Source organism: Fundulus heteroclitus, chromosome 11 (assembly GCF_011125445.2).
Source record: "Fundulus heteroclitus isolate FHET01 chromosome 11, MU-UCD_Fhet_4.1, whole genome shotgun sequence".
Classification (NCBI taxonomy): Eukaryota; Metazoa; Chordata; class Actinopteri; order Cyprinodontiformes; family Fundulidae; genus Fundulus; species Fundulus heteroclitus.
In genome coordinates this window covers 11,693,170-11,705,495 of record NC_046371.1, presented here as the reverse complement: position 1 = coordinate 11,705,495, position 12,326 = coordinate 11,693,170, and the positions used below count along the sequence as shown (strand labels likewise).

At 38.8% G+C, this 12,326-nt stretch overlaps 1 protein-coding gene across 3 annotated transcripts in view; it reads right to left on the bottom strand.

Moving 5' to 3' along the window:
* Positions 1 to 3,832: 3,832 nt before the first annotated feature.
* Positions 3,833 to 12,326, bottom strand: part of p4ha2 (procollagen-proline, 2-oxoglutarate 4-dioxygenase (proline 4-hydroxylase), alpha polypeptide 2) — a 49,513-nt gene continuing 41,019 nt past the window's right edge. For all 3 annotated transcript variants that reach the window (XM_036142865.1, XM_036142866.1, XM_036142864.1), the window contains exons 13-15: positions 9,630 to 9,698; positions 9,315 to 9,411; positions 3,833 to 4,743 (exon numbers count right to left, since the gene is read on the bottom strand). In XM_036142865.1, coding sequence (XP_035998758.1) covers positions 4,673 to 4,743; positions 9,315 to 9,411; positions 9,630 to 9,698 — 237 coding nt within the window. In that variant the 3' untranslated portion in view covers positions 3,833 to 4,672. The remainder of the gene's footprint in view (positions 4,744 to 9,314; positions 9,412 to 9,629; positions 9,699 to 12,326) is intronic.

Below are 12,326 nucleotides of genomic sequence, written 5' to 3'. Positions count from 1 at the left end.
TTTTTTTAAAGCAGAGTCCCTTGATATTTTTTTTTCAAATTTTTTTCCACATGGCTAAAATTGTTGGTCTTTCATCGTTGCAAAATAGCACATGGCCAGTCGGACTGTTTGGATCACGTGTGTGAGCGTGAAGTCTTGCCAAAGATCCCCAAAAGCATTTAGCCAAACACGAACGTTTTAAGGCAGAGATGACCAAAGCTTATAAAATTAATTTATGTCGTAACCCAGCTTCGAGCTTTATTTATGATCTGCTGTCTTCATTAAGCTGTTTGTTCCCTAACAATCCTCTGAGAACGTAGCAGTCGTGGAGTATCTTTACCAATCAGAAGACTTCTGAAGGCTCTAGATTTATTTTAGGGTAATATTTGTTAAAAAGAAAAATCAAAAACCAATAAATCGGTTTCCCTCTACCTTACAATTATGCGTAACTTGTTGTTGATTAGCGGTTGTCGTGTGACAAAACGCGAAGCACATCAACGGGGGACGAATACTTTTGCAAGACACTGCATAGCAGATGCGATTTTTGCCGGCAAGCACTCATGCAAAATGATCATCATCACATAAGAAGCATGCCTGAGAAGCAAACCTAAAGACGATCCAACAAAAGGTCTTAAAATGCACCAGTGCCTTAATGCATCACCTCTTTGATCCGTCTCCGTCAAACACCAAGGCTAATAACATCCCACTTTCATCTGCCCCACGCTGGAGCCACCCTCATTACGTCTTGCCTCAGAGCTAGACACTGAGGCAAGTGTTAATTAGCCTGTAGGCACTCAGTCCCATCGCTCACCTCTCATCCAGTGCGCCGCGACTAGTCACGAAGGCTTACTCACGTACTGCATTCCAAGTTTACAGGAGCCCCGACACGCTCGGCCTAAATATCAAGGGTGTACAGAAATTTTAATTGACGCTTGACTCAAACTTGACAAATATTAGAACAATCTAGCAGATGTTTCTGTCACTCAATCTAGAGCCATTCCCAGAGAGCATGGTGACACATGCCTCGTGCATGTTTCTTCCTCAGCGTCATCACTTTCAACCGTTATGTAAACGTGCTGTACAGTTTCTTACCACGTAGACCGAATGTGTTCACAGTGGGTCTGTTTGTAACTGGGTGTGTGGTTTGAATGTATTTTTCATAGTTTTTCTTTTCTTGTGTGTTGTTTTTTTTTGTGGAGTGTCTTAAAATTTGTGCCTTCATGACCAACTTTTTTCACTGTCAATTGTTTTTTTTGTTGTTTTTTTAACTTGGGACCATATGCTTTTGTACTCTGAGTTCTCATTCACATGTTTGTTTTACTTTTAAGACACGTTTATCACGGACTCTTTGCCTTTATACGCATGTTAGAACAATGCTAATAAACAGAAATGGGTTCATTTTATATCGTATTTGTCATTTGTCATCACCAGATGTATTTCAAGTAAGTGAAAGATGTTTTCATAGCACCTTTCACAGACATTAAAACCACAAAGTGTTTCATGATAACTAAATATAGAAAAAAAAGGATATACTTCAAATACATGTAGCAGTCTAGGTAAAAGATAAAAATGTCTTTTACTGTTTCTTAAAAGCCAGTGAAGTTCACGTAGAGCACGAGTACCAGAGCCTTGGGGCCATGGCCTGAAAAAAAAAGAACTCTACGTGTTTTGAAACGAGTCTGTGGTATCACCAACAGCCTCTGCTCAGATGATCTTAAAAGTTTGAGGGGACCAACAAGTTTTTGGATATATTCAGGGGTTTGGCTACGTAGAACCCTGAACGTCAGGATCAGTATTTTAGAATGCATCCCATCCTTTTCGGACAGCCAGTGCAGTGAGGCCGGAGCAGGAGTAACAGACTCTCTTCTTTCTCTGCAGCAGCAGCAAGACTGTCTGTCTGGAGGCGATGTAGAACTGATTTGCTGCCAGAACTAAAAAGACGATTACAATAGTTCGAACAAGACGAGACAAAGGCACGCACCACGATTTCTAGTTTGTTCCCTGACACCCGGAATCTTGGCTTCAGAATATTCCTCGTGATAAAAACAACTTGGGGCAAGTTGTCTGGAATGATGATCAAAGGATTAAGAGCCGTTGAGAATGACACCCAAGTTTCACCCAAGGTGAGAATATTGACTCGTTTCCAGCGGCGATTAATCTTTGCCCTGTGATGCGCTCCTTAAGCTGTCTATTCACAGAGAAGGAAACTTTATGAAATAGAAAACATAGTCATTTATTTAACTGGGTTATTCTTGGTTGAGATTTTCAACCACAAACTTCAGGGTTTTTTATTCATATGTTAAATGATAAAGAAAAGCATCCATAACTACTAAAGTAGGAAAGAAAAGTGTTAAAAGGGTGTGCAGCAAACTTAAAAATCTCAAAGGTGTGGCCCTGAGTCATAACTTCGTAGAGCCACATTTTGCCGCCATCAGAGCTCTAGATGTCTACCAGTTTTGCACATTTGGACAAAGATATATTTGCCCACTCATCGGTATTTTAATATTTTAAAATACTTGTGAAAACATTCCAACACATGGATGTGCTTTGATATCTCTCGAGGTCTTTTGAAACCTCTTCTTCTTCCAGGACTGTTCTGCATTTAGCTCCATCCATCTTCTCATCAACTCTGACCTGCATCTGAAACGCAGCATGATGCTACCACCACCACCACCACGTTTCAGAGCTGGAACGGTCTTTTCACGTGGATGTGTAGCGTTACTCATGCCATGTTGCATGTAGGGCTTATCTGACCAGAGCACCATCTCCCCACATGTTTGCTGTGACCCCTACTAGACATGTGGAAAACTACAAACGGGACTTGTTATGGTTTTCTTTTTGCCACTACTTCACAAAGGCCATAATTGTGGGTTGCAAAAGTATTACGTGCATGAAATGTCAACAGAATCCCTCTACCTGAGCTGAGACTTCTCTGATTAATGCTCTCCTGTCATCCAGCTTGTGCACTTCAGCTGGATGGTCCTGGCTGTTGCGGTTCCTTTGTGGTTGGCCCAAACCATTTCCTACCTGGTTCAGCACAGCTAATTCCAGGCCTTCTCATAGCGATATACCAATTACACGATTAATCATCCAATTGCATTGATGCAAAATTAAAATATCGATCCATATTGTCATTTTAGGATGCATTGAAATTCTCAAGGCATGAGACTAAAGGGAGCAGGTGATCTATTATTATTTTAAAATTAGAAGAATGTTGTTTTTGATTTATATGCCTGCTTAGAAATAAAATGGTTAAATCATTAGTTTTTTTGTGAGTTAATATCGTTGTAAATAATAGTGTTAGATGGGCAGATGATATTGCATCTTACTGTTCACATCGATCGGAAATCGTATCAAACTTTGTTATATCAACAAATATCGTCTCGTCATCCAAACAAGAGTATCGTGTTAGAGCTGGTGATTTACACCCAATACAGAGGATGTGATTTAGCCAGTGGGTCAGCTGTGATGGAGCTGGGACACATTTGAATACACTTATTACACCGGTGCTTGAGGACAGGAGTTGGAGACCCGTTTTATAAACTAAATCTGCTTTAAAGTTCTTCAGAACTGCTGTGTTCCTTGGTCTTTATGAGGCCGTTTGTTCACTAATGTTCAACAAACCTCTGAGGACTTTACAGAACTGTTGAATCTATTCTCAGATTAAATTACACACTGACTCTTTCACTAGGGTATTTCTGAAGGCTACCAATCGCAATTAATTTAATTTTGAAGCTCCTAGAGCAAAGGGGACAAAATATTTGTTAAAAGTTTGTGGTTGTAGGTGCTTTTATAACCACAAATAAGAATTAATTATACTGGGTGATCAAAGAAAACATCAATTGTGAGGAGATCTAGTAAAAAATCATTTTTATTGACTTTTTGATTGCCATCTTGGGGAATGAGAATACAAAAATGTCATAATTTAAGCACATTTTGCACTGTACAGCACTTTGAATTGTGTTGCTACTGAAAAGTGCTATATAAATAAACTTGCTTTGCCTCACATTATAAATAATAAAAAATAAAATGAATGCACATCATTTGTAGACAGTGTTTTGCAGAAGAATATACTTTTGGCCCAAATTACCATGAGAGTAACAGATAAATGCTGTTGTAGTTGAAGTTCATAAGCACCAGATAAAAAGCTGCTACCCTAAATGCAACAGTCAGTATAGGTATTGTTGGTAAAACATACATGTAGTGCATCTACTGTACAAACATCACATCAATTAGTCATTTGGTCCTCTGCAGCTCAATTATTGCTACTGAAGTTGCACAAGTAGTCAAAAATGTACACCTGGGACCTTAAATTGTACTTTTAGAGTTTTAAAAAAAACAAGCTTAAGTGAGGACAAAACTATTTTAAAAGAAATGTGAATTTATGAAAATTAAAAACGTATTTCTAAAACTGTTTAGCATTGATTGTGTTGTAATCTTAACTAAAGTACATTCATAATTCTTTTCTTTTATTCCTCTGGTTAAATGGACACATGTAATGATTGCTAAAAAGAATAAGAAAAAAAAAAGTCTGTCAGAAATTGAGCTCTCCCTCACCAGAAGGATGCAGGAACCCCAGCAAACCCTTTGTTAGTCATCCAGACATGTTCAAAGTTTTACACAGTGAGCCTGTGTTGCATCATTTAGCCAAAAACAGGGACTAATGAAGGCAAGCGTAGACGTGGAGCGAGCTTCAGTCCACTTCCGTGAGGCCGCATGGTCTCCTGAACTCTTGCCCGCGCTCGTGTATCCACTTGTTCGACACTATTCACACAAAAAAAGAGGAAAGGTTGTTTAAAGGACATGTCTTTATTTTATTATTTTTTAAATGTCACTGCTTTTGTGATTAGGAGGCTATTTATATGTAAATACAACAATATTTCACTCAGTGGTTCAGATTTGTAGAGAGAAAAATAAGAAAACGTCTTGAAATACAAAACTTTCTGCCACAGAGAAATAGTTTCACGCCCTGCTGAATCTGTAGGTTTACTGCCAAAACTTAGAAATCTAGAAACACTGTGGTCAGTTTATTTTAAAAGAGTGAGACAAAATATCAACAAATTAATCCAGAATACAAACTTCAAGGTTTCTAAGTTTGATTTGCATTTAATTGAGTAAAAACATTACTTGATCCTCTACAAACCAGCAAGAATTGTCCGGCTCAGTCCAGTTATCTGTCCATGGGACACACAAAAAAAACCTTTTCCTTTAAGAAAGCCTTATTCATCTAATGGCCTTCTTACACTGTGAGATTTTAGCAATCTTCTAAGACTACTCCACTGCACGCTATGCAACGTAGATCTGATAGACTTCTGTATGACATCAAGTTTGATGTGTGCACATTGTATGACCACCGTTTACTAATAAACAGTTTTAACGAGCAGCAGTAAGCAACTTGATCAGCGTGTGCCACATCCATCTACAGCACCGGCAGTATTTAATATAAACCAATAAAATCAGCTGTTCAGCCACATGTTCTATTCTTCAATCCCAAATCCTTTCAAAACGAAACCATAATCAAATATGGTCAATAGTGAATAGTCCAGTAATCTATTAAAGAGTTCTCTTTGGATTCATCCATTGAATCAAACGTCAATGCCCTGTCATAAATGAGGAAAGGGGACCTATTATGCAAAATTCCCTTTTTGTAAGTCTTCTTTTTTTTACACTTCCATTTGGGTCTCTACTGCTTCTAGAAACAGTTCAAGTGCAAAAAACAAACAAAAAAAACTAAAACCCAGCTATTTTTTACATTAAGTAAATACTTAATGTAAAATCTGATCATTATGTCCACTTCGTTATGAGAAGACAAGCATGTTTATTTTTAATGCTGCACAATGGCTGCTGGAAAAGACAAATGTTTTGTTGTCAGCCATAGTAGAGATCGAATGATACAGGTTTTTTAAGGCCGATGTCGATACAGATTATTCAGTCTAACTGAAATGTACTGCTGAATTTTTGGGTCTGATTCTTGAGGCCGATATGGCTTTTTCTTCCTCCATTTACGTGATAAAAATTACGCAATGGTAATAAATGGTACAAGTCTCAAAACTTGCGTTTAAACCAGATAATATTAATAATCACAGTTAGACCGCAGTTTGAAAGGTACACAGAAAAAAGATCTGCATCACAACTCTTATGCTTTTACACTTTACTCGCACTTAATGAACGTGCCACAGTGAGAAAAGAGCTTCTTTGGTCTAATAGGGAGAAGGAGGAGAAAGAAATACTGACCACCGCTGCAGTGTATGCATATTATTCTATGTAAAGTTAGATGCTGTACCCGTAGTGATTGGTAAATATTTTGATGTGGTTACATGATTCCCCATGGGAACAAACACATGCACAGCAGTGGCAGCTCGTCAGCTGGAGATCAGATGTGGGTTTTAAGGCACAGAAACAAACACCCGACTGTTCCCTCCTGCTCACAGTGAGAGACAGGGACAGACTTTCAAAGGCCAGATACAGCTAAATTAGACAGTTTAAACTACATCAAAAGTTGAAAACTTATCCTTGGTGTTGTTGGCACCCAGTCCTACCACCTTACCAGCTGCTCTCTGCCAGGGAGGATGTGGTATTGTATGCTCTTCACGTGATCTAAAGGCATGGCTGCTGAGTGCACTGATGGCTCGGTGAACGCACGCACGTCACGGTCGATACCGATACAAGAAAAAAAAAAGGCTAAACTAACCACTGCCCGATGTATGGGTTGACCTCTAGTCCATACACATTGTCCCAGTCACAGAGAACAGAGCTTGGTGGCTTCATCAGCAAAAACTGAGCCGGGCGTGTCCAGCTACAGCTAATTAGCACAAAAGTGTCAAAAGCTGTAAAATAGCTCATTCTGAAGGGAGTTCAAAATAGGTGGAACTGCGGAGGTGAAATCTCATTAACTGAGAATTATGTTGTGCAAAAAATGTATGACAAATGTGATGAACGTATTTTGTACAGCCTGTAGACCTATACTAACTTGTTTAAGAGGAAGCATGATACATCTCCTTTAAAAAAAAATAAAAGATCAGCTAAATGTCGTAAGTTCAGCACATCAAAGTCCGCTGCAGGTGTGTGGCGGTGTGTTTGCTCCGATCATGGAAGATGATGGGGGGTTTCCAGTGGGGGTTTCTAAAAACGCTGAGGGATCAGGCCAGAATTATTTTGACTTAGTTTGTTTAAAGAATGGCCGAAGTCACCTAGGAAATCATTAGTAATTATAAGGGAGTTTGCTAAGGCAGGGCCTATAAGCTTCTATTGATTATGAAGGCCCAACTGCAGGCCTCACCTAAAATACAAACACCTGAGTGATTCAGAAGAAGCTCTTGGAGAACTTAATGTGCTCAGATGAGACCATAATTCAGCTGACTTTAAAAGTAGAATATAAACCCTTTTTACCTATAGTTTAGGTTCTTATTTTCTTGATATCATCACTCTTTAAAAAAAAAAAAAATTCAACATATGTATAATTTCTTTTTTATTTTGTTCATTTCATTGTAATTCAAATTTATCAGGTGATTCAACAGCTTTATTAGTAACTTGCAATTATTCTCAGAAATTTGTGCTTAAATAATTATCCACGTCAGCACATGACTTGTAATGAGAAGTGCCTTGAAGACAAATCAGTGCTAATTACTCATGGCCAAATTGTAGATCAGAGGAAATATAAAAAGCTGAAGGACAAATGTGTTGGAGTGAAAACAGCTTTTTGTGTGTGAAACTGTGAACCGTCAAACTGGATAATGTAAATTCTCCTCAAGGGTTAGGATTAGAATAATTAGTGTGTATGCATCCATGTCCAAACAGGCCTGGAGGGGTAGGAGTGGAGTAAAGTGTGCAGGTTATCAAAGACTTAAGAGTAATTTTTTTGTGTTTCACGCTGCATTAGGACCAAATTATGACATCAAAAGTTAAAATGCAGATGGTCGTTGTAGTGCCCTTACTGATCTTCTTGGGCTCAGCGGGTTCTCTATAGTGCACGATGGAGCACAAAAAGTCTTGAAATATGATCTGTATGGACAAAACGTCTATGATAAAACTTCAGTGTTGTAGCGGCAGCAGGACCTTATACTCTACAAATTGACGAGGAACTGGAGGAATAAACTTATTTCAGGTTTCAGACCCTCGATGTGATCCCCTCACAGCGATAAGTGAAAAACACAGATTTAGCATTTTGTGTGCATGATGCAGCACTGCTGGATTAAACTTGGTGCACGGGATGGCAGGGTCCTGTCAAGCTGGGGCTGATATGCTGGGCTATCACTGCACTATATTGTGGGATTGTTATAGGACTATCTTGCTAAATAGGAAACCAGCTAAGAGTCACATAAAGGGCCTGCCTGAGATTTGATTATGGTGTGCTTCAGTAATTAAGGGTACAAACTAGTCACACAACAAACATACATGAGCCAATTTTCCAATAATCACAGGTAACTAGTGATCTGCTGTTAAAGTACTGAAAATAAATGCTTTTCCCCCCCTTTTACTTTAAAGGTGCATAGCCACGTTATTTTACCTTTTTTATCTATACGTCAGTAGCTCACTCTGGTTGCATGCAAAGTTTTTATGAAACATTATCATGTCTTGCTGGTGTATTTGTTGTTATTTTGGTGTTTTGTGATTTGTTTTTGCTCAAGTTGTTACTAAATAAAGCCTTTGGTTTTTATTTATAATAAAAACAGATGTACGTACTGAGCATGCGCAGCAGGGGATAAAACAATGAAGTGGCTAACGGCTGTTAGCGTCTCCCTGCAAAACATTGAAGAATGGTCCAAGATCCAGTGAAAAGAAGTGTAAAAAAATATATGATTCCAAGAGGAAAAAGACTGGAATGTCAGTGGGGATACAGGTTGACCGTTGGTGCTCACTGAAGCGGACACTAAACCAGAGTTGATTGAGTAAATGTTTTGATATGGGGCTCTTAAAGGTGCTGTAGATCGGTGTATTTAATTAATAATGGTTGGTCATTGATCACGCCGAGCTGCCGCTTTAATGGGATGCCCTGCAGAGAGTTAGGCTCGGTCCGGCATTATTTACAATTGATTTCTTAATTAAGCAAACTGGCATTATGATAGTTCTGCAATACTGTCGCTAGATGGCGCCACATCTCTTTATATCTGTTCATCGCGCTTGGTCCTGGGTGCTATTTAGCCTCAAAAAGGACCATCAAAACACTATCAGGGTGAACGCTTGGTATATATTGTTTTATTTTATTATGATCAAACGGTTTTAGGTATTTTTAAAGCATATAACGTGGCTATCTACCTTTAATGCATATACATTGTTTATAGCTACCATTTAGACATTTATAAATTCCTTACATTTCACTAATTTCATCAACTTACCCCATTTACTTCCTACAAGAACTGGGCAGGCTGCATGTCTGGTCCTGTAGTCTCCTTCTCCACTTCTGAAGAGATTATACCAGAACACTGATGTCCCCTGTAGACAAATGAAGGCCAGTTTACTGTAAAAAGTATTGTTTGTTATAGAACTCTATAACAGTGGCCCCCAAGGACAACAGGTTTCATCATCAGAATCATTATTTAAATATACTGTATCATCAGGCTCTTTTTTTTAACTTTGAAATAACATTAAAGCTTTAATGCACCCAGTAAAAAATACAACTAAGAGCATACAGTGCATTCTAGTTCTATCACCTTTCTTGGCCTGATTGCAGCCCCAAAGTCTGGAAAGACTGTAGCACCTCCCGCTTCAACATCGCTCATCTGTAAAAACAAGTAAATAAAAAGAATAACGAATGAGGACTTTTTTGTGAAGCTTTACCACCACGGTAACAGTACAGACATTTACATAAAAATGGGTTTTAACCCCTTTTGTTGCAGAGTTAAAGTAGGCATTTTGAAGGGGTCAGATTTGTTTAATTATAATTTTCTGCACCCTTGAGCACTTGCAAAAACACATGAATTTTATTTTTGTAACCGTTTCGTTGTGGCATTACAGCGAGGTTAGTGCTATACCAAAAAAAAAAAAAAATCTAATCACTTCGACCTTCAGCGAGGTTGACATTTGAGCAAAATATGAACAGGAAAGATAACGGCACATAGAGATCCCCAAATATGACAGAAAATCCAGATCAAATACTGTCTTCATCTTTCCAAAGAGATCATATTGCACATGGCGCAGTGGCTAGCACTGTTGCCGTGCAGGTCCTGGGTTCAAGTCCTACCCTTGCCCTGGGTCTTTCTGCATGGAGTTTGCATGTTCTCACTGTGCATGCGTGGGTTCTCTCTGGGTACCTCTGGCTTCCTCCCACAGTCCAAAAAACATGACTGGTCATATATTCTTCAATTCTTTGTTGATTTCCACAAGTTTGACATAATTGGAAAGCTCAGATTCCACTCTTTCAGAATCTGTATATAACTCAAAATTCCCCCGAGGAGGCTTGTTCCTGGTTTTGCTGTAGCCTGTTTCGTGACATATCTGGAAATGACCACAGAGCCATTTACTTTCTGAGAACGTGTTATACTGAGTGATCAAGCAAGTTTTAACAGATGTGATTAGCCATTAGGCAAACGTCCTGGATCTGTTGAAACAATTCCATACAATACCACGCAATAACAAATGTTACATTTTCAGTTTTAAGCCACTAATTGAATGATAATGTAACGTCACACTTCTTTTCCTTCGTTAACAAAACTAAAACATAGCTATTTCAATGTTTAGTTGATTGAAAATGAGATGGAGTTTACTGGATTCGCTCTTCCTGCTGGATGCGCCCTCCCAACGCAGGGGAAACAAATTCTGGTGGGGATAACTTGTTCGGCACAGACACCTATCGAATACTCCCGTCGCTCAGTCTGGCGGTTCTTCTGCTTTAAGTTGAGAGCATGGGAAATCTCCAACACAGACTTAAAATGCTGTGCAAATCTTTCAACATCTTATTTTTCTCCTCTGAGATTTGCGTGGCCTATTCACGTAAGCTGCTTCTATCGTTGAAGCATGTTATTTTCCAAAACCAATGAGATACATATAGAATATTGATGATGTGTTGCAGATAATTCCAGTTCCCACGGTCCCTGAATGCAACAGCTGGGAATATGTCTATCATGATTCCACAGCCATGTCATCTCTCAAGGAAGAGATGTGGTCCTTAAATGAATTAATGTGGTGTCATCTAAATCATTTGTTTCAACAAGTCTGTCTAGATTCTCATAGTGATCAATGAGCTCTTCTGCTATGGTGTAAGAACTTTGTTGGACTGAGATGTTTTTTATGCTCCATGAAGGCTGGCAGTATTTATGACTCACTGTTATGCAGCTGCTTTAAAGTGAGTTTCTTGCTTTCAGTAAAAATCTTTTTCTTTTCTTTAAAAAAGGCAAGTTGACAGCTTGGGGTGTAATGTTTCAATTTGCCTTGTTAATAATAATAATAATAATTGAACTTTATTGATCTCACAGAGGAGAAATTCACTTCTCCATCTTAACCCATCCCCTTGGGGAGCAGTGGGCTGCCACTGTGCGGCGCCTGGGGAGCAATCAGGGGTTAAGGGTCTTGCTCAGGGACCCAGAGTGCAAGGATCGCACCGAGTACTTGCAACCTTCTCAGAGCACAAGCACGCTGCTCTAACCACTAGGCCAACACTCCCCCTGCATATTTTCATTTGTTAAGTTTCATAGTGTCCAGTGACAAAATTATCAGGCATTAAAACCCGAGCTGGTCTGCCTTTATTACCTACTATATTCTCTAAATCCAAGAGCAATCCTTCATTGTATTTTCTTGTTTTGGATTTTGGTGTATTATGGAAGCATTCTCCTTCCTGCCTTCTCTATGTCTTAAGTGCTTCTTAACTTCTTTTTGACACCAATCATATATTTCTTCATCCCTCTTCTTGCGTAAAAAGCTTACTCCAGGTCACCCTGCCCTTTTGGCTTCATAAACATGATGTGAGAACAACATGCGTAATTGAAAACAGAGTCTGAGTCATCCAAATGTGAGCAACCAAGAATAAAGCAGAGAGCCTTTGCCCCAGCCAACCCATTTGTCACTTTGAGAATGGCATTGATTGATTTGGTTTCTGAAACAACGGAAACCTCCGCTAGTTTACAGAAAGAAGGAAATAAAACCGACACTGAAAATGGAGAATAAAACCACAAATATGAAACTGAGCATATGAAATGTAGGTATTTATTTCACCAAATATGATTTATGTGAAAGAATACCAGTATTGGATAAATCTTGAAGCTATTTTCTACCCGGGTATGCTACAAAACAAGTGGAGTACACTGCAAAAACAGATCTAAAAATAAGTAAAATGTTCTTAAAGTTAATGTATTTATCCTTGATTTGAGCAGGTAAATAAGATTATCTGCCAATGGAATGAGTATTTTGACCCC